The sequence below is a fragment of the Phoca vitulina genome, unplaced genomic scaffold (genome assembly GCF_004348235.1).
Source record: "Phoca vitulina isolate PV1807 unplaced genomic scaffold, GSC_HSeal_1.0 scaffold23, whole genome shotgun sequence".
In the NCBI taxonomy this organism is placed as follows: Eukaryota; Metazoa; Chordata; class Mammalia; order Carnivora; family Phocidae; genus Phoca; species Phoca vitulina.
Window position 1 is genome coordinate 3,769,078 of NW_022589726.1, and position 13,112 is coordinate 3,782,189.

The 13,112-nt window shown below is 37.7% G+C and overlaps 1 protein-coding gene across 2 annotated transcripts in view; it reads left to right on the plus strand.

Annotated features, from left to right (window-relative positions):
* The window catches only part of PTPRB (protein tyrosine phosphatase receptor type B), a 110,917-nt gene that overhangs the window by 1,622 nt on the left and 96,183 nt on the right, over window positions 1–13,112 (plus strand). For both annotated transcript variants that reach the window (XM_032420392.1, XM_032420391.1), the window contains exons 2-3: window positions 350–742; window positions 10,244–10,500. In XM_032420392.1, coding sequence (XP_032276283.1) covers window positions 350–742; window positions 10,244–10,500 — 650 coding nt within the window. The remainder of the gene's footprint in view (window positions 1–349; window positions 743–10,243; window positions 10,501–13,112) is intronic.

The following is a 13,112-nucleotide window of genomic DNA, read 5'->3' on the forward strand; positions in this document are numbered from 1 at the left end:
CATAACTTCAGCATATTTAACTAATGGGGTTCAAATATCACACCATATTTTTTGGATGGTTTTGTGTCTTTCCCAAGTTTCCCTTCATTATTTCAATGGGAGTGTGTTTTCTTCCCTGAGCCATGGGAAAGTAAAAGAAAAGGAGCAAAGTATGACATTTTGACACTGTCAGCCTTGGGATTTTAAATTACATGCATTGACTCTGGGAATATTCACTCAAAACGATAGCAATAGCAAAAGATAAGTAAGCCTCATATTGTCACTTGGCTGATTTGTGGGTGGGTTATTTTGTTTTCTGATGGGCCTTCTAATTTGCTACATAGTACTTTATGAGTATCTCATCTTCCAGAGGGGTTTCAGATCGTCCATGTCCATAAACAAGAGTGCCTTTCCAAAAATAAGAGAGTGGTCGTGGGTTTGTGTGATGGGACCAGCCAGAACCAGCAGTGGATGTGGACTGAGGATGGAAAACTCCTTCATGTTAAATCTGCTCTGTGCCTGGGCATCTCCAATTCTCGTGGTCCTTCCCTATCAGCTATCTCTACCCACTGCTCCCAGGCACCCCGATGGACTTGCCATGAGCAGGAAGGGTTCCTTGAGGTGGAAAATACCTCTCTCTTTCTCAAGAAACAAGGCTCCAAGGTAGTGGTCAAGAAGGACAGGAAATACCTCCATAGCTGGATGAAAATAGATATCAACCAGGAGGGAAAACCAGTGAATGGAAGCCTCTGCTTAAAAAAAGGTGAGCTTTCCTTTTCAGAATTGATTCTGAACGTTCTTCGGCTCCATGTTATGTTATGTTTGTTTGTTTCACATTAAAGGGATGTCTGCTTACCTCAACACAATGTCTATGAGAGATTGATAAACTATTGGAAATGGATTGTGTGGCTCCTACTGATGTGGAAAACTTCATTATTCTCATTAAATAAGCCCAACATCTTTCCTTATACCTCTTACTTTACCTTCCCTTCTTTCCTTGCTGCTTTTATTAAACAAATATTTCTTGGGTTTCTCTTTTGTACCATATTGTAGGCACTTTGGTTAGATACCATTCAATGTAGCAATAGAAATCAGGCATACGTAATGACTAAAGCCAATGATCAGGAAATTGTTAATTTTGCTGATGTAGACACTTCTATTCTCTGATTAGGAGGAACTAGTAGATCATCAGAACGGTGTTTGAGAAGACTGGAAAGATGGGAAAATACATTGCACCTTTGCAAATCTCTTGTACTAATGTTTAGAGGTACAAGAGGTCACACACTTTTGAAATGGTAAGAACCAATGTGTAGCCACAGGGTTTTCTAATTTGTTGACCATTGATGGTTATAATCTAGATGACAGGTACAAGTAAAAACTTGCATACAAGTGCAGAAATTCCTGGTGCAGCACACAGTTCAGTCCTGTGCTGGGGATTTTTTTTTTTTTTGTGGATACAGATTAATTTTCTTTTTTCTAAAGATGTTATTTATTTATCTGAGAGAGAGTGAGAGAGAGAGAGTGCGCACAAGCAAGGGGAGGGGCAGAGCAAGAGGGAGAAGCAGACTTCCCGCTGAACAGAGAGCCCGACTTGGGGCTTGATCCCAGGACCCTGAGATAATGACCTAAGCCGAAGAGTCTGACACTTAACCGACTGAGCCACCTAGGCACCCCTTAATTTTCTATTTTACTTAATCATTTTATTGCTTATTTACTCCTGTAGTAGAGATTTGCTTTAGGAAGTCATGAAAGATAAAACTAATAGAATCATTATATATTAGGTACAAGCAGACCTTACAAATCACTGGAGATATTATCTAGAAATGAAGCCCATCATTGAAGAGACTGAAATTTACCAAGGTCAAGTGAATTATCCCAGATTAATTGGTGGCAGAGGTCTAACTGGAACCCAAATTTCTTAACTCCTTGTCCAGTATACATTCCATCATACAGTATTTTCCAAATGCTTAACCACAGAATTTTGCCCAATTGACTACATAAGAATCACCTGGGGGAGGGAAGGAACTCATTGCCATCATTTCTTCTCTCCTACCACCTTCAAGATTCAGTTTCAAGAAATTTGGGCTAATACCTGATTTTTAAAAAAAATTTTGATCCATAACCCCATTTGGGGGTCAGCATTCACTGTACTTTTACATCTTTTTATTAGGTGTTTATTTTTGAGGCTTATATGAGTCTTTTCACCATGCTGATCCTTGGACAGTTTTCTGTCACTCATTCATTTCATAAATGAAATAAGTATTTAATTAGATGCTAGTTGAATGCAATGGCTCTTCTACAATAGAAGTTGACTACATAGTCCTGAGATTATAAAACTTCTATGAGAATAAGATAAACACTATAAAAGTCAGTTAGAAAATTCAACTTTATCAGAGAATATACAGCACATAACACCAATTTGTACATTTCCTATAGTTCATTGAGTGAGGCCTGTCCTAAACAATACGGAAACATTATAAATATTCCTGTTGTACCATTAAGCATAAGAAGTAAGTTTCTTTCCCAGCCCCCAATAGAACCTTATTTAGCAGAAAGTTTCATTGGAACTTTTAAAAAGTAGATATGGATCAGCAACGAGTTATTCAAGATAGAAGATAATTAATGGAAAAAATGATTTCCTTTGGTCTTCATGCAGAACATGTCCAATGATGGACTTTACTTCAAAAGTAAGTGGATGAAATAGACCATTTACAGTTAACCTCTGAACATGCTGTATCGAAAACATGTCCAACAATGTGGGCTGGAAGAAAAATGGACTTCTAGGAAAAAGCAGAATGAAAATTTGCACAATTGTGGTACAAAAAAAAAATCTTGTATTTGAATACCGATGTATAATACATAGTTTGTTTTAACACAATTGTAAGCTAACATGTTTTTCTGGTCTATGTCAAACTTACCACTGATTAAAGATACTGAATGATATGAGTTGACCCATAGCATGAAAGCTCATTGATTAGCTAGAGAACCCATTATGAAAAATTAAATGGCATTCAGATGTTTGCAATGAATGACTCCAAGTTTCCTTTTTTAAAGCGTTGATAACTAAATATCATAATCTGGTAGCACAATTATATATATTGTTGTTGGGCTCTCTGCTCAGTGGGGAGCCTGCTTCTCCCTCTCCCTCTAGCCCCTCCCCTGCCAGTGCTGTCTCTCTCTCTCACTCTCTATCTCAAATAAATAAATAAAATCCTGAAAAAAAAAGAAAAATCAACATTTTATAACCAATTTATAAAATTAGACCTTTATAGTTATTATTCTGAGTCATAAGAGCAATAATAAAAACATCGTCTCCAAAATGCTAACATAACTGGCTAAAAATTGAAAAAATGCATTCTCTCCCTATATTCTTTTGTCAATCAGGTGTCAGATATCCAGCTCTTTGGAAACAATTTTACCTTTAGCAATGTGTCAATAAAACAAAAAGGTGACTGATAGACTTTCTCAATTTTTCCTCAGACGTATTCGTGTTACATTGTACAGCTACATCCTTGGAGTCATTGTATTAAGAATATAATTTTTAGAAATCCCTTGTATAAGGCGCCTGGGTGGCTCAGTCATTAAGCGTCTGCCTTCAGCTCAGGTCATGGTCCCAGGGTCCTGGGATCGAGCCCCGCATCGGGCTCCCTGCTCAGCGGGAAGCCTGCTTCTCCCTCTCCCACTCCCTCCGCTTGTGTTCCCTCTCTCGCTGTGTCTCTCTCTGTCAAATAAATAAATAAAATCTTAAAAAAAAAAAAAAAAAAAAAAAGAAATCCCTTGTATATAATTTCAAAATCTTATTCTATAAATTAACACAAACCAGTTATCAATAATGCGAAAAGAATAAGGAAAAAAACAAATTCTGTTCTATTCAATAATAATGCAATTTTACATGATCACACATTTAGTTTTTTAAAAAAGATTATTGCTTTAGGAATAAAAATGCATTCTGAGGTCCAAATCTCTAATTGACAAACTCTTTAAACATAGTGATTGTAGATCTTCTAGATGAAGGGTGTAAAATTCCAGCCATCACTTTTCCAAAGGATGCCAAGTCTCCCTACTTATAAACAGTTAGATGGCTATCTACAATAATTACTTTCGGGGCACCTGGGTGGCTTAGTCGGTTAAACGTCAGACTCTTGATTTCAGCTCAGGTCATAATCTCAGGGTCCTGAGATGGAGCCCCAAGTTGGGCTCTGTGCTCAGGGGGAGTCTGCTTGTCTCCCTCTCCCTCTGCCCTTCCCCCTGAGCTCTCTTTCTCAAATAAATAAATAATCTTTTTTAAAAAATAAATAAAAATAGTTACTTTCACTCAGGTGTTTCGTATTGTAGGGAGAAGGAACATTGTATGTAGGATGTCGGCTAACCAGTCAGCACTTACTTAGCATTTACTATAGATTCACTCATTCAGGAAAATTTTTGCAGACATATTTTCAAATGTCCCTAACATGACTGAGCTAGTGAAATCACTTAGAGATTTCGCTGCTGAAGTAAAAACCATTTTGCTGCCAGACCTGTGGTAACTGCTGATTAAAGTAATTGTTTAATTGTAGTTATGTGGGTGAGGGAATAAAATGCATAAGCGCTGTAATAGGTAAGCAATCCTATATATACCTATATACTCTTGGGAGAAAGGGTTTTAATAGAAGCTGTTTCCTTTAGTGATTGGTGAGAATGCTTGTAAATACAAAGAGCTTAAGGGGGAAAAACGAAACAAAACAAAACACAGTGTCTTTTGTACATACAAACCCTACTTTGACCAAATTGGCTGTCATAGGGTTAGGGTTTGTTTTCTCCTTACATGATTATAGAAACATGGGCCTTGCAATTGACCTTTGATTTATGTGATCATTGGAAATCATATGATCATTGATTACTGAAAGATGATCTATGTGATCATTGAAAAATATCTAGCACAGCATCCAGAACCCCTCAACCATTTTCAGCCTGTGACACGTCAATGAATTCATCAGGGCACACCCATGGCTACATCTGACTTTCATGAGCCCCGAGCTCTTATGTCTTTGTGGGGCCCTCCCTTCCCCCCAAAATAAATAAATTAATTAAATAATTTAATAGATTTTCATGGGCCTCCAAATCCTCATTTTTTCCTATTGTGTGGAAAAAAAAAATATTAAGCAAACATTTTCTTTGACTCTGAAAGTTCTTTTTTTTATTATTATTTTTAAGGAAATTAAATGATTTTGTAGGCCTTATAATCTCATGGGCCCTAGGCACTGTGCCTATTGTGGGCACACCAAGTAATTCACGCACTCTCCATCTCCCTTTTTCCTGACCCTGGTAAAGTAGCACCTGCTTCAGCAACCCTCTCCCACACCCTGATAGTGATGAATTTAAAAGCCATTCTTCCTCCTCTAGGCAGCCTAGTTTCCTTCTACCCACCATCTAATATACATACATGTCCCAAAAGAAAACATGGGATACACCAGGCACATCTTCCTAATGCAACTCCTAGTATAGTAGTTGAGTAATAATTGGCTTTTTTTTTATGTTACTGGCTTTTAAAAAGTATTGTTTTAATTAGTTTTTCATTTATTTTTTTTTACTATGCTCTGCTTTGATGTTTTCCTATGCCTTGTCAACTTCCATTTGTTAATTTTACTTTCTTTACTTCTAATCCTGGATCTTTTTTAAGTCTGTAAAGTATTTTTTGAATATTCTAATAGCCAATGAAATTCTAATGACTTCTGATTTATTTGTTATGTCTCCCACTGTTTGCAAATTCTCTGTCTTTGGTATCTCTTCACAAACTTTTCACCTCCTGGTTTACTTTCTCAAATTTAAATATGTACCCTTTTTTTTTTTATGTACCCTTTATTTTATTGATGACATTTTCTGAAATGTTATTCTTTTTACCATTTCTAGAAATTATTTAGACTATTATAATTCACATCCCCCCCCTTTTTTTTTGTGAGTAAAGCGATAGAAGTTTATTAAGTGAAGATACAGAAAAAGCTCTCAAGAGTGAAAGGGGTCCCTACAGGTTTGCCAACAAGGGCCTTTAGGATTGGTCTTTTATAGAAAGCTAACCAGGGAACCTAAATCCTTTTAACATCTCTGTTGATAACATCTTCAATGGCTTACTTCCTTTTTAGGGTCTGGTTATTCTTTGTTGGTCACAGGTGATTATCATAAAGACACCCAGCCCACATGCCTAGAGCAATCTTGTTTAATATATTTAATGTATAATATATAAACATAAATCATCCTTTTTCTAAGGTAACTTCTGTTTCATTTGTTATATCTTTTCCACATTATTTCCCCGCTTTTAAAAGGCATATTATATTTGGCATCTTCCTACAGAAAAGCAAGTCCCAATATAGTTGAAATTTTCTATCTCCAAAATGTGTTCTGTTCAAGTTATTCTGTTTTCAACATGCTTGAAAGTTATTTGTATCATTTAAGGGAGGGGAACTAACAAATTGTGTATTTTTATTATCGTTATACAAAAATCACATTTCTATTATTGATCATATCTGAGCTAATTCATAGATTAACTGATAAACTAAAATATGTGTTGTGTTTTAAAAATATATTTTCAAAATATGGTCTTGGTACGGTACCATCATTGCAAATCATCTTATAGATGAGCTCTTTACAACTTACGTGCTAAAATCTATTAAATTGGACCCGGGATGGTGTCTCTTATCTTGAATTGTGTTCTAAGAGGAATTATGTATAATGTGGAAACAATGTGGTAGCAATGGTACAATAAAGCTTTTTAAAAATAGCTTCAACATATTGTTCCATTGTGTAAGAACTTTTCCTTGCATGTGTCAAAACACATCTTGCTCTTTCATGAACTGTAAAATGTATATACCTTTTTAAAGAACATCAGAAGAATTTGTAGATACCAAAACATCCAAAGATCTACTATTTTTAATATAATTTCATAGCACCCATTTCAACAGAGTTCAGGAGATGAAAAGATTAATGTATTTTGATTGCCTTATATATTTCTGTAATGGATTTTCTCTCCTCCCATTTACTTTAAAATCCTTCAATACCCATGTAAAGAATGATTAGAATTCAGTTTGGCTCATATTGTGTATATGGATAAAACCTTATAGTTAGAGATATATTACACTCACTAAGAAACTTAGACCTGCAGGTGCTGGTTCCCACACCAAATCTCTTAGTGAAGGGCCAAGACTTCAATATGCTAAGAAGCTCCAAAGGGGATTCTGATGCCTACCAGAGTTTGCAGACCACTGCTTTAAAATGCACAAAATTTGGAAATTGAATGTTAAGACTAAAGTTTCTTTCCTGCTTCTTAAATAGCACAAGTTAAAAACACAGTCACAAAATGAAGGGGTACTGGCCTTGGATATTCTCTAGATTCTTTCTTTGGAAAAAAGGTAGTGGCCTAAAAAGGAAAATAGGCTTGTTTCATTTGGAGTGTTTTAAAAATACATTTAGAAGGTTAATTAAAGACAATCACAGAAGACTGACATTTTTTCCATAAGATGTTCCAAAGCTACATGTAATGGTAATAAGCTATGTTATTCACAGAAGAAATTTTAAGAGTGTTTTGATCATTTATTTAATTTTGGGAGAGTCCTGATTCATCCATTGAATTAATCATGTAAGTTGACTAATAAAAAAAAGTTCTTAGGATAAGAACTTACCAACTGCTCCTTAGTGAAGAAGAGTAAGCATAGGTTGACATGCTAAGACACATAATTACATGCTACATATCTGGAAGCTTGTTTTTGTCCTAACCCATCATTAAATTTTTTTTTTGAGGGTCTGAAAGCTAAAATCGTCATAAGTGGTAGTCAACTCAGAGGGTCAGCATTAGCCAAAGCTCAAAATAACCAAAATACTAATCGCCACATACAGAAATGTTTATATCCCAACAACAGGCAAATGTCTGCTTGAAGGAACATTCTAGCACCTAATTCAATTAAGACTGCTTCTTAGGGGCGCCCGGGTGGCTCAGTCGTTAAGCGTCTGCCTTCAGCTCGTGTCATGATCCCAGGGTCCTGGGATCGAGCCCCGCATCGGGCTCCCTGCTCTGTGGGAAGCCTGCTTCTCCCTCTCCCACTCCCCCTGCTTGTGTTCCCTCTCTCGCTGTGTCTCTCTCTGTCAAATAAATAAATAAAATCTTTAAAAAAAAAAAAAAGACTGCTTCTTAGAGTTTATCATAAAAGAATATAGCTAATAGAACAAGTGGGTTTGTCATGTACAAAACATCCCAGGGATAAATAAATCTGGTCTATGTTCAGAGTGGAGACGTGGGCACAATAACAGTGGGTGCGGCACAAGATTCAGAAGGAAAAAACAAACAGAAACTAGTGGGAATGTCCAAAAATCTATCAAAGTCTAGGTCTAGTAGATGTACAGGTAGGGTTGTGAGGTATAATACAGAACCTTGGATTACATTTGCATTTCAGATAAATTATAATTTTTCAGTATACGTATATTCCCAATATAATATGTCATAGTAACATAACCTTTGCAATATTGTATATTTGAGATATGCTAACTATTCTGAATTATGAATTCTTTGTCCGAAACTCCAATTTAACTGGGCATCATGTATTTTTATTTGCTAAGTCTGGCAACGCCCCCATACAGGGTTTGCATGACCTTCCACATCTCAAGGGAAGGATGCTTGATAGTCACGATTACTTCATGAAATTTAAGAGACTAAAGAAGCTTTAAGAGAACTGCTGATGTTCACATCTTACTAAATTTTAAAAATACTTTTTCTGTTTTTATCCTGTTTTTGTGCCTTATCCCCCTCTTCTTTATACTCATATAAAATACGTCAGTTGAAATTGGAATGGAAATAAATGAGATTCAAAAGAGGGCTCAATAAGGTGGACCAGAACAGGGAAAAGGCCAACATTACTAGCCTCTTCAGGGGACTTTCACCAGTACCTAGTAGTTGCTTAAGAAATGGCTGTGGGGCGCCTGGGTGGCACAGTTGGTTAAGCGTCTGACTCTTGGTTTCGGCTCAGGTCATGATCTCAGGATCTTGGGATCGAGCCCTGGGTCAGCTCTGCGCTCAGGGCAGAGTCGGCTTGCAATCCTCTCTCTCCCTCTCTCTCTGCCCCTCCCCTCTGCTCTCTCGTTCTCTTTCTAAAATAAATAAATGAATCTTGGAAAAAAAAAAAAGAAGAAGAAATAGTTGGTTGAATGAACCACTAAAGGAGTGGTGAAAAATAAAATCTTTTGTCTGCCAGTTTGTAAACCAGAAACTTTTCAAAGTTATAGTTATCTAATTGGGCAAGATTCTATGTCTCGGGAAACCCTGACATATAATGGAGTTGATAGAAGCATCTAAACATACCACCTCAGCCCCTAATTTACAGACCTTTCCAATGCTTCATATTGTACAATTGTTCTCTAGGTCTTGTTACACAAAGTGTGGTCCAAAGACCATCAGCACCAGCACCGGCATCTCCTGGGGGCTTGTGAGGTCAGGTTCTGATAATCTTCACTGAATCAGAATTCGCATAGTTAGCAAGATTCCCAACAGATGGAGAGCACGTTTTAAAATTATGGCTAGGTGAACCTAATTCATAAATCAATTATTTTTAGGTATGGACAATTCAGCCTTGCAAAGTAAAGCTATAAATTAACTGCACCAGCTCGTAAGCTTTAAATCACTTGACTGTCCTTCCAGCAGATAGGGAGCTTAGAAACTACAACCATCCCAGGATCTGGTACTCACACAATTAGGATTAGAAACAGTTTACACTGTGGTAAGAGAAAGTCATTGCTTTCCTGGGAATCATCAGTCTTCATGACGAAGTTAGGTAAGTTGTTAGCTGTGATTCTCAGCCTGGTATTTTGTTTAATGACCCCTTTGAGAAGTTGAATGAAAGCTCTGAAAGTTCCCCACAGAAAAAAAAAGTATACATGGACATATATTCAGGACTTGGCAGGAAGTTTTTCAAGATTCACGGACCCCCTGAAGCCAATTTCGTGACTCCCTCAATGCTCATAGAATAAATTTAATTCTGTCTTCTACACGGAGCTGGGGATTTGTGGTAGCAGTTTCCACAACTCCCCTGACCCTATGATATCAATAGACGGATAAAGGATGGGTGGCTTGAACAGGGCAAATTGGCATTGTCACACTCCAAGACCCTTGATTTTTCATATAACTGAAACTCATCCACATGCCTGTTACGAAAGATGTCTTCTTTTTCTAAAGTTGAATTGCTTTTATGTGAAGAATCCACAAAACATGAAGGTAATTTTAGCAACTGTCCTTTCTTTACCTCAGCTGTCCTGGGAGCAGAAGTTTCAGTGAGGAGCACTAGAAACACGGCTCCGCCCCAAATCCCCACTACTTTAAATGCACTTCCGTATAGCCCGGAACACCTTATTAGGAACACCACAGAGGCCTTCACCAGAAGTACAACAGAACACTCCAGCCACAACAGCAGACAGAGGCAGCACCCCGATCTGCAGATGACTGGAATTACAGAGACACCTTGGGTCCCCTGGACTATTCGGCCCTTCTCCAGCACCACGGAACAGGTAAGGGGAGAATGGGTGTGGAGGGTGACTTAGAAGGGTCTCAGAAAGCCCGTTGCTTGAACAGATTCCCTCTGCTGGCAATGCCATTACTCAAGTGGGTGATTAGGTCCTCTGTGTCCTAGCTGCTAACGATGCATGAATGCATTTTGCGTGATGAAAAAATCTTTGAGATAGAACTAAAAGTTCTACATCTTTATAAGGTAAAGATAATTAGGCTGCGATGTCAAAACCACACTCCTGCAGGTTGGCCACATTTCTGAACCAAAGTCAGGGTTCACAGTCTTAGGCATCACCTAAAAACAGGAAATAGAAATTGACATCAGTACCTTGCAAATTCCCTGCGTCTACGTCACAGTCGTTTCTGCTCATAAGAGAGTGGTCTCTTTGTGACTCTTCACAAAGCAATGGAAGGTTCAGGAATCTATGACTGATTTGTGAACATGGTCAAATAAGCTAAGTCACGTACCAATTCCGCATCAGCAGCCACAAAAGGACAGACGGGTCCAATGCCTGGGGAGCAGCGATGGTGCGGTCGTAGAGTCTGCTCACGTAGTATTTCAGCTTGAAGTGTTCATCCCCTCAGTTCTGCTTACCACTCAGGGTTATAGGCCACCCTTTGGGGCAATCATAGTGTCATTCCAAAAGAGTAATTTGCAAAGGCGAATAAAAAATGCTGTTTCATTTGGCAGTCTTTAGCCATTTTCTAATAAACCAAATAATTGAAAGACAGTAGAAGCCCAACACTATGCATATGACTTAACACCCATTTTAGGGCTTTGCTTTCTTTTGCATTGTGCAGAATTTGCTATTGTGTATGGTTCCTGGCTAGTAAGCACATACTTCTTATTAATCACAAAGCGTTGGTGATTACCAACACTGAGCAACTTGTGGAACTTTGTTTTTATCTCCACTTTTCCTTTACTATAAATCTTGCCTGCAAACTGGTGCTTCCCTTACCTCTGAATAGAATTTAGGAAGGTCTCACGACTTTTCTGGATGCTCTTTATATTACTTTAAAACCCAACACTCACTCTCAACCCATTAACAAAGATATTAATTTCGGGAGGTAACCCAGACTCTGAATTCAATTTAAGTGTTAGCTTTTCCTCTCCTATCACCCCATCCCTTTGGGCTTGAAGTAGGAAAAGGGAACTTGACCAAAATCTCCCACTTCCCACCTAGCTTTTTACCCACCTCTCCTACCCTGATCATTACGGGTTCAGACCTGTCTGGGCTTAGAAAGTGGGGAGGGGAGACAGGAAATGAGAGCAGGAGAACTGGTACTTGAGGTTGCCATCATGAATTGGCATGGTACTCTCCCTAAATCTCCAACTCCTGAGCCCTTCTAGCCATGGATGTCAGTGAGATTTGCCAGTTATTTTGAAATTGAATGCTTCTTGGTGGAGCACCTTCTTGTTTAGGTTGAATGTGTCTCAGCCAAAGTGTCATTCTAACATCAGTTTGTAAGAGTACTCACATCTGAAAATATATATATATATATTTTTATATATTATATATAATTTTTTCCACAACTAACACACAAAAAATTAAGTGTATATTTTAAGTATATAGCATATATTATGCACATATATATTAGTACAGAAAAAGAATTAAGCATAGATTGTACTGATATATATATATCATATATATCACATACTATACTGATATCTATATGAAGTATGTCAAATAAGAAACATGCTGAATAATAACTATAATAGAAACATATCTGCCTGAACACTCAAGGATTGCCTTTTAGCAAAACTATTTCCCCATTTTTGCTCACATTTGACCATTGTGAAACAAACACAGAGAGAGCTCCCAGGGGTGGCCAGGCTCTACTGGGATGAGTCAAGGACACCGAGCTCCAGAGCTCTGCGGCCGGCACACTGGCCCTTGGGCCAACCCAGCACTGTGTTACAGAGCTCATGTGACCTAGCGTCAGAGTTGGATTTACAGGTTCAGGTCATGGTAAATACAGAGCAGGGTGTGTTTTGGTTTTTGTTTCTTTGTCTTTTTCTAAAGTGAAATCCACTGCAATGTTTATGAACTCCCAGATGGGGCACCAGAATGACTACATACTGAGTATTCATCAAGTCATGACTCATGTCCCAGTTTTTCCTTGAAGCTCAGGCAAAATCTTAACCATGTCTTGGGAAGATGAGTGTGTAAAAGCTATGATCCTTCCAAAGGCAGTTTCTAAAATTCCAGTTTCCATGACTCTAATGCTTTAGTCAAGGCATCTCTGCTAGATCATCATTTGATTTAGCATGAACATTTACTCTGTAACAGTTAATTATAAATAGCTGTAGTTAGATACTTGGAAGGGAAAAGTCACTTGAGAGGTAAAATTCCTGTCCTTTGAAAGTAATTTTGAAAGGTACTCTATCTCAATACCTAGAAGAGCATAAAAGAGAAATAAAATCATTCAACTTAATTGCTTCAAATTCAGTAAAAAGAAATTCTTTGTGTGTCAGTTGTTTTCTTTATCAGATAGCCCTGGTCTGTGATGATTTGGGATTGACTTAGTATAACTAGGCTGTGAGTTGAGGTGGTCTGTTATCAGGTGATGATGGGAAAAATCCGAATGTGAGGATAGGAACTGTATTTATTCA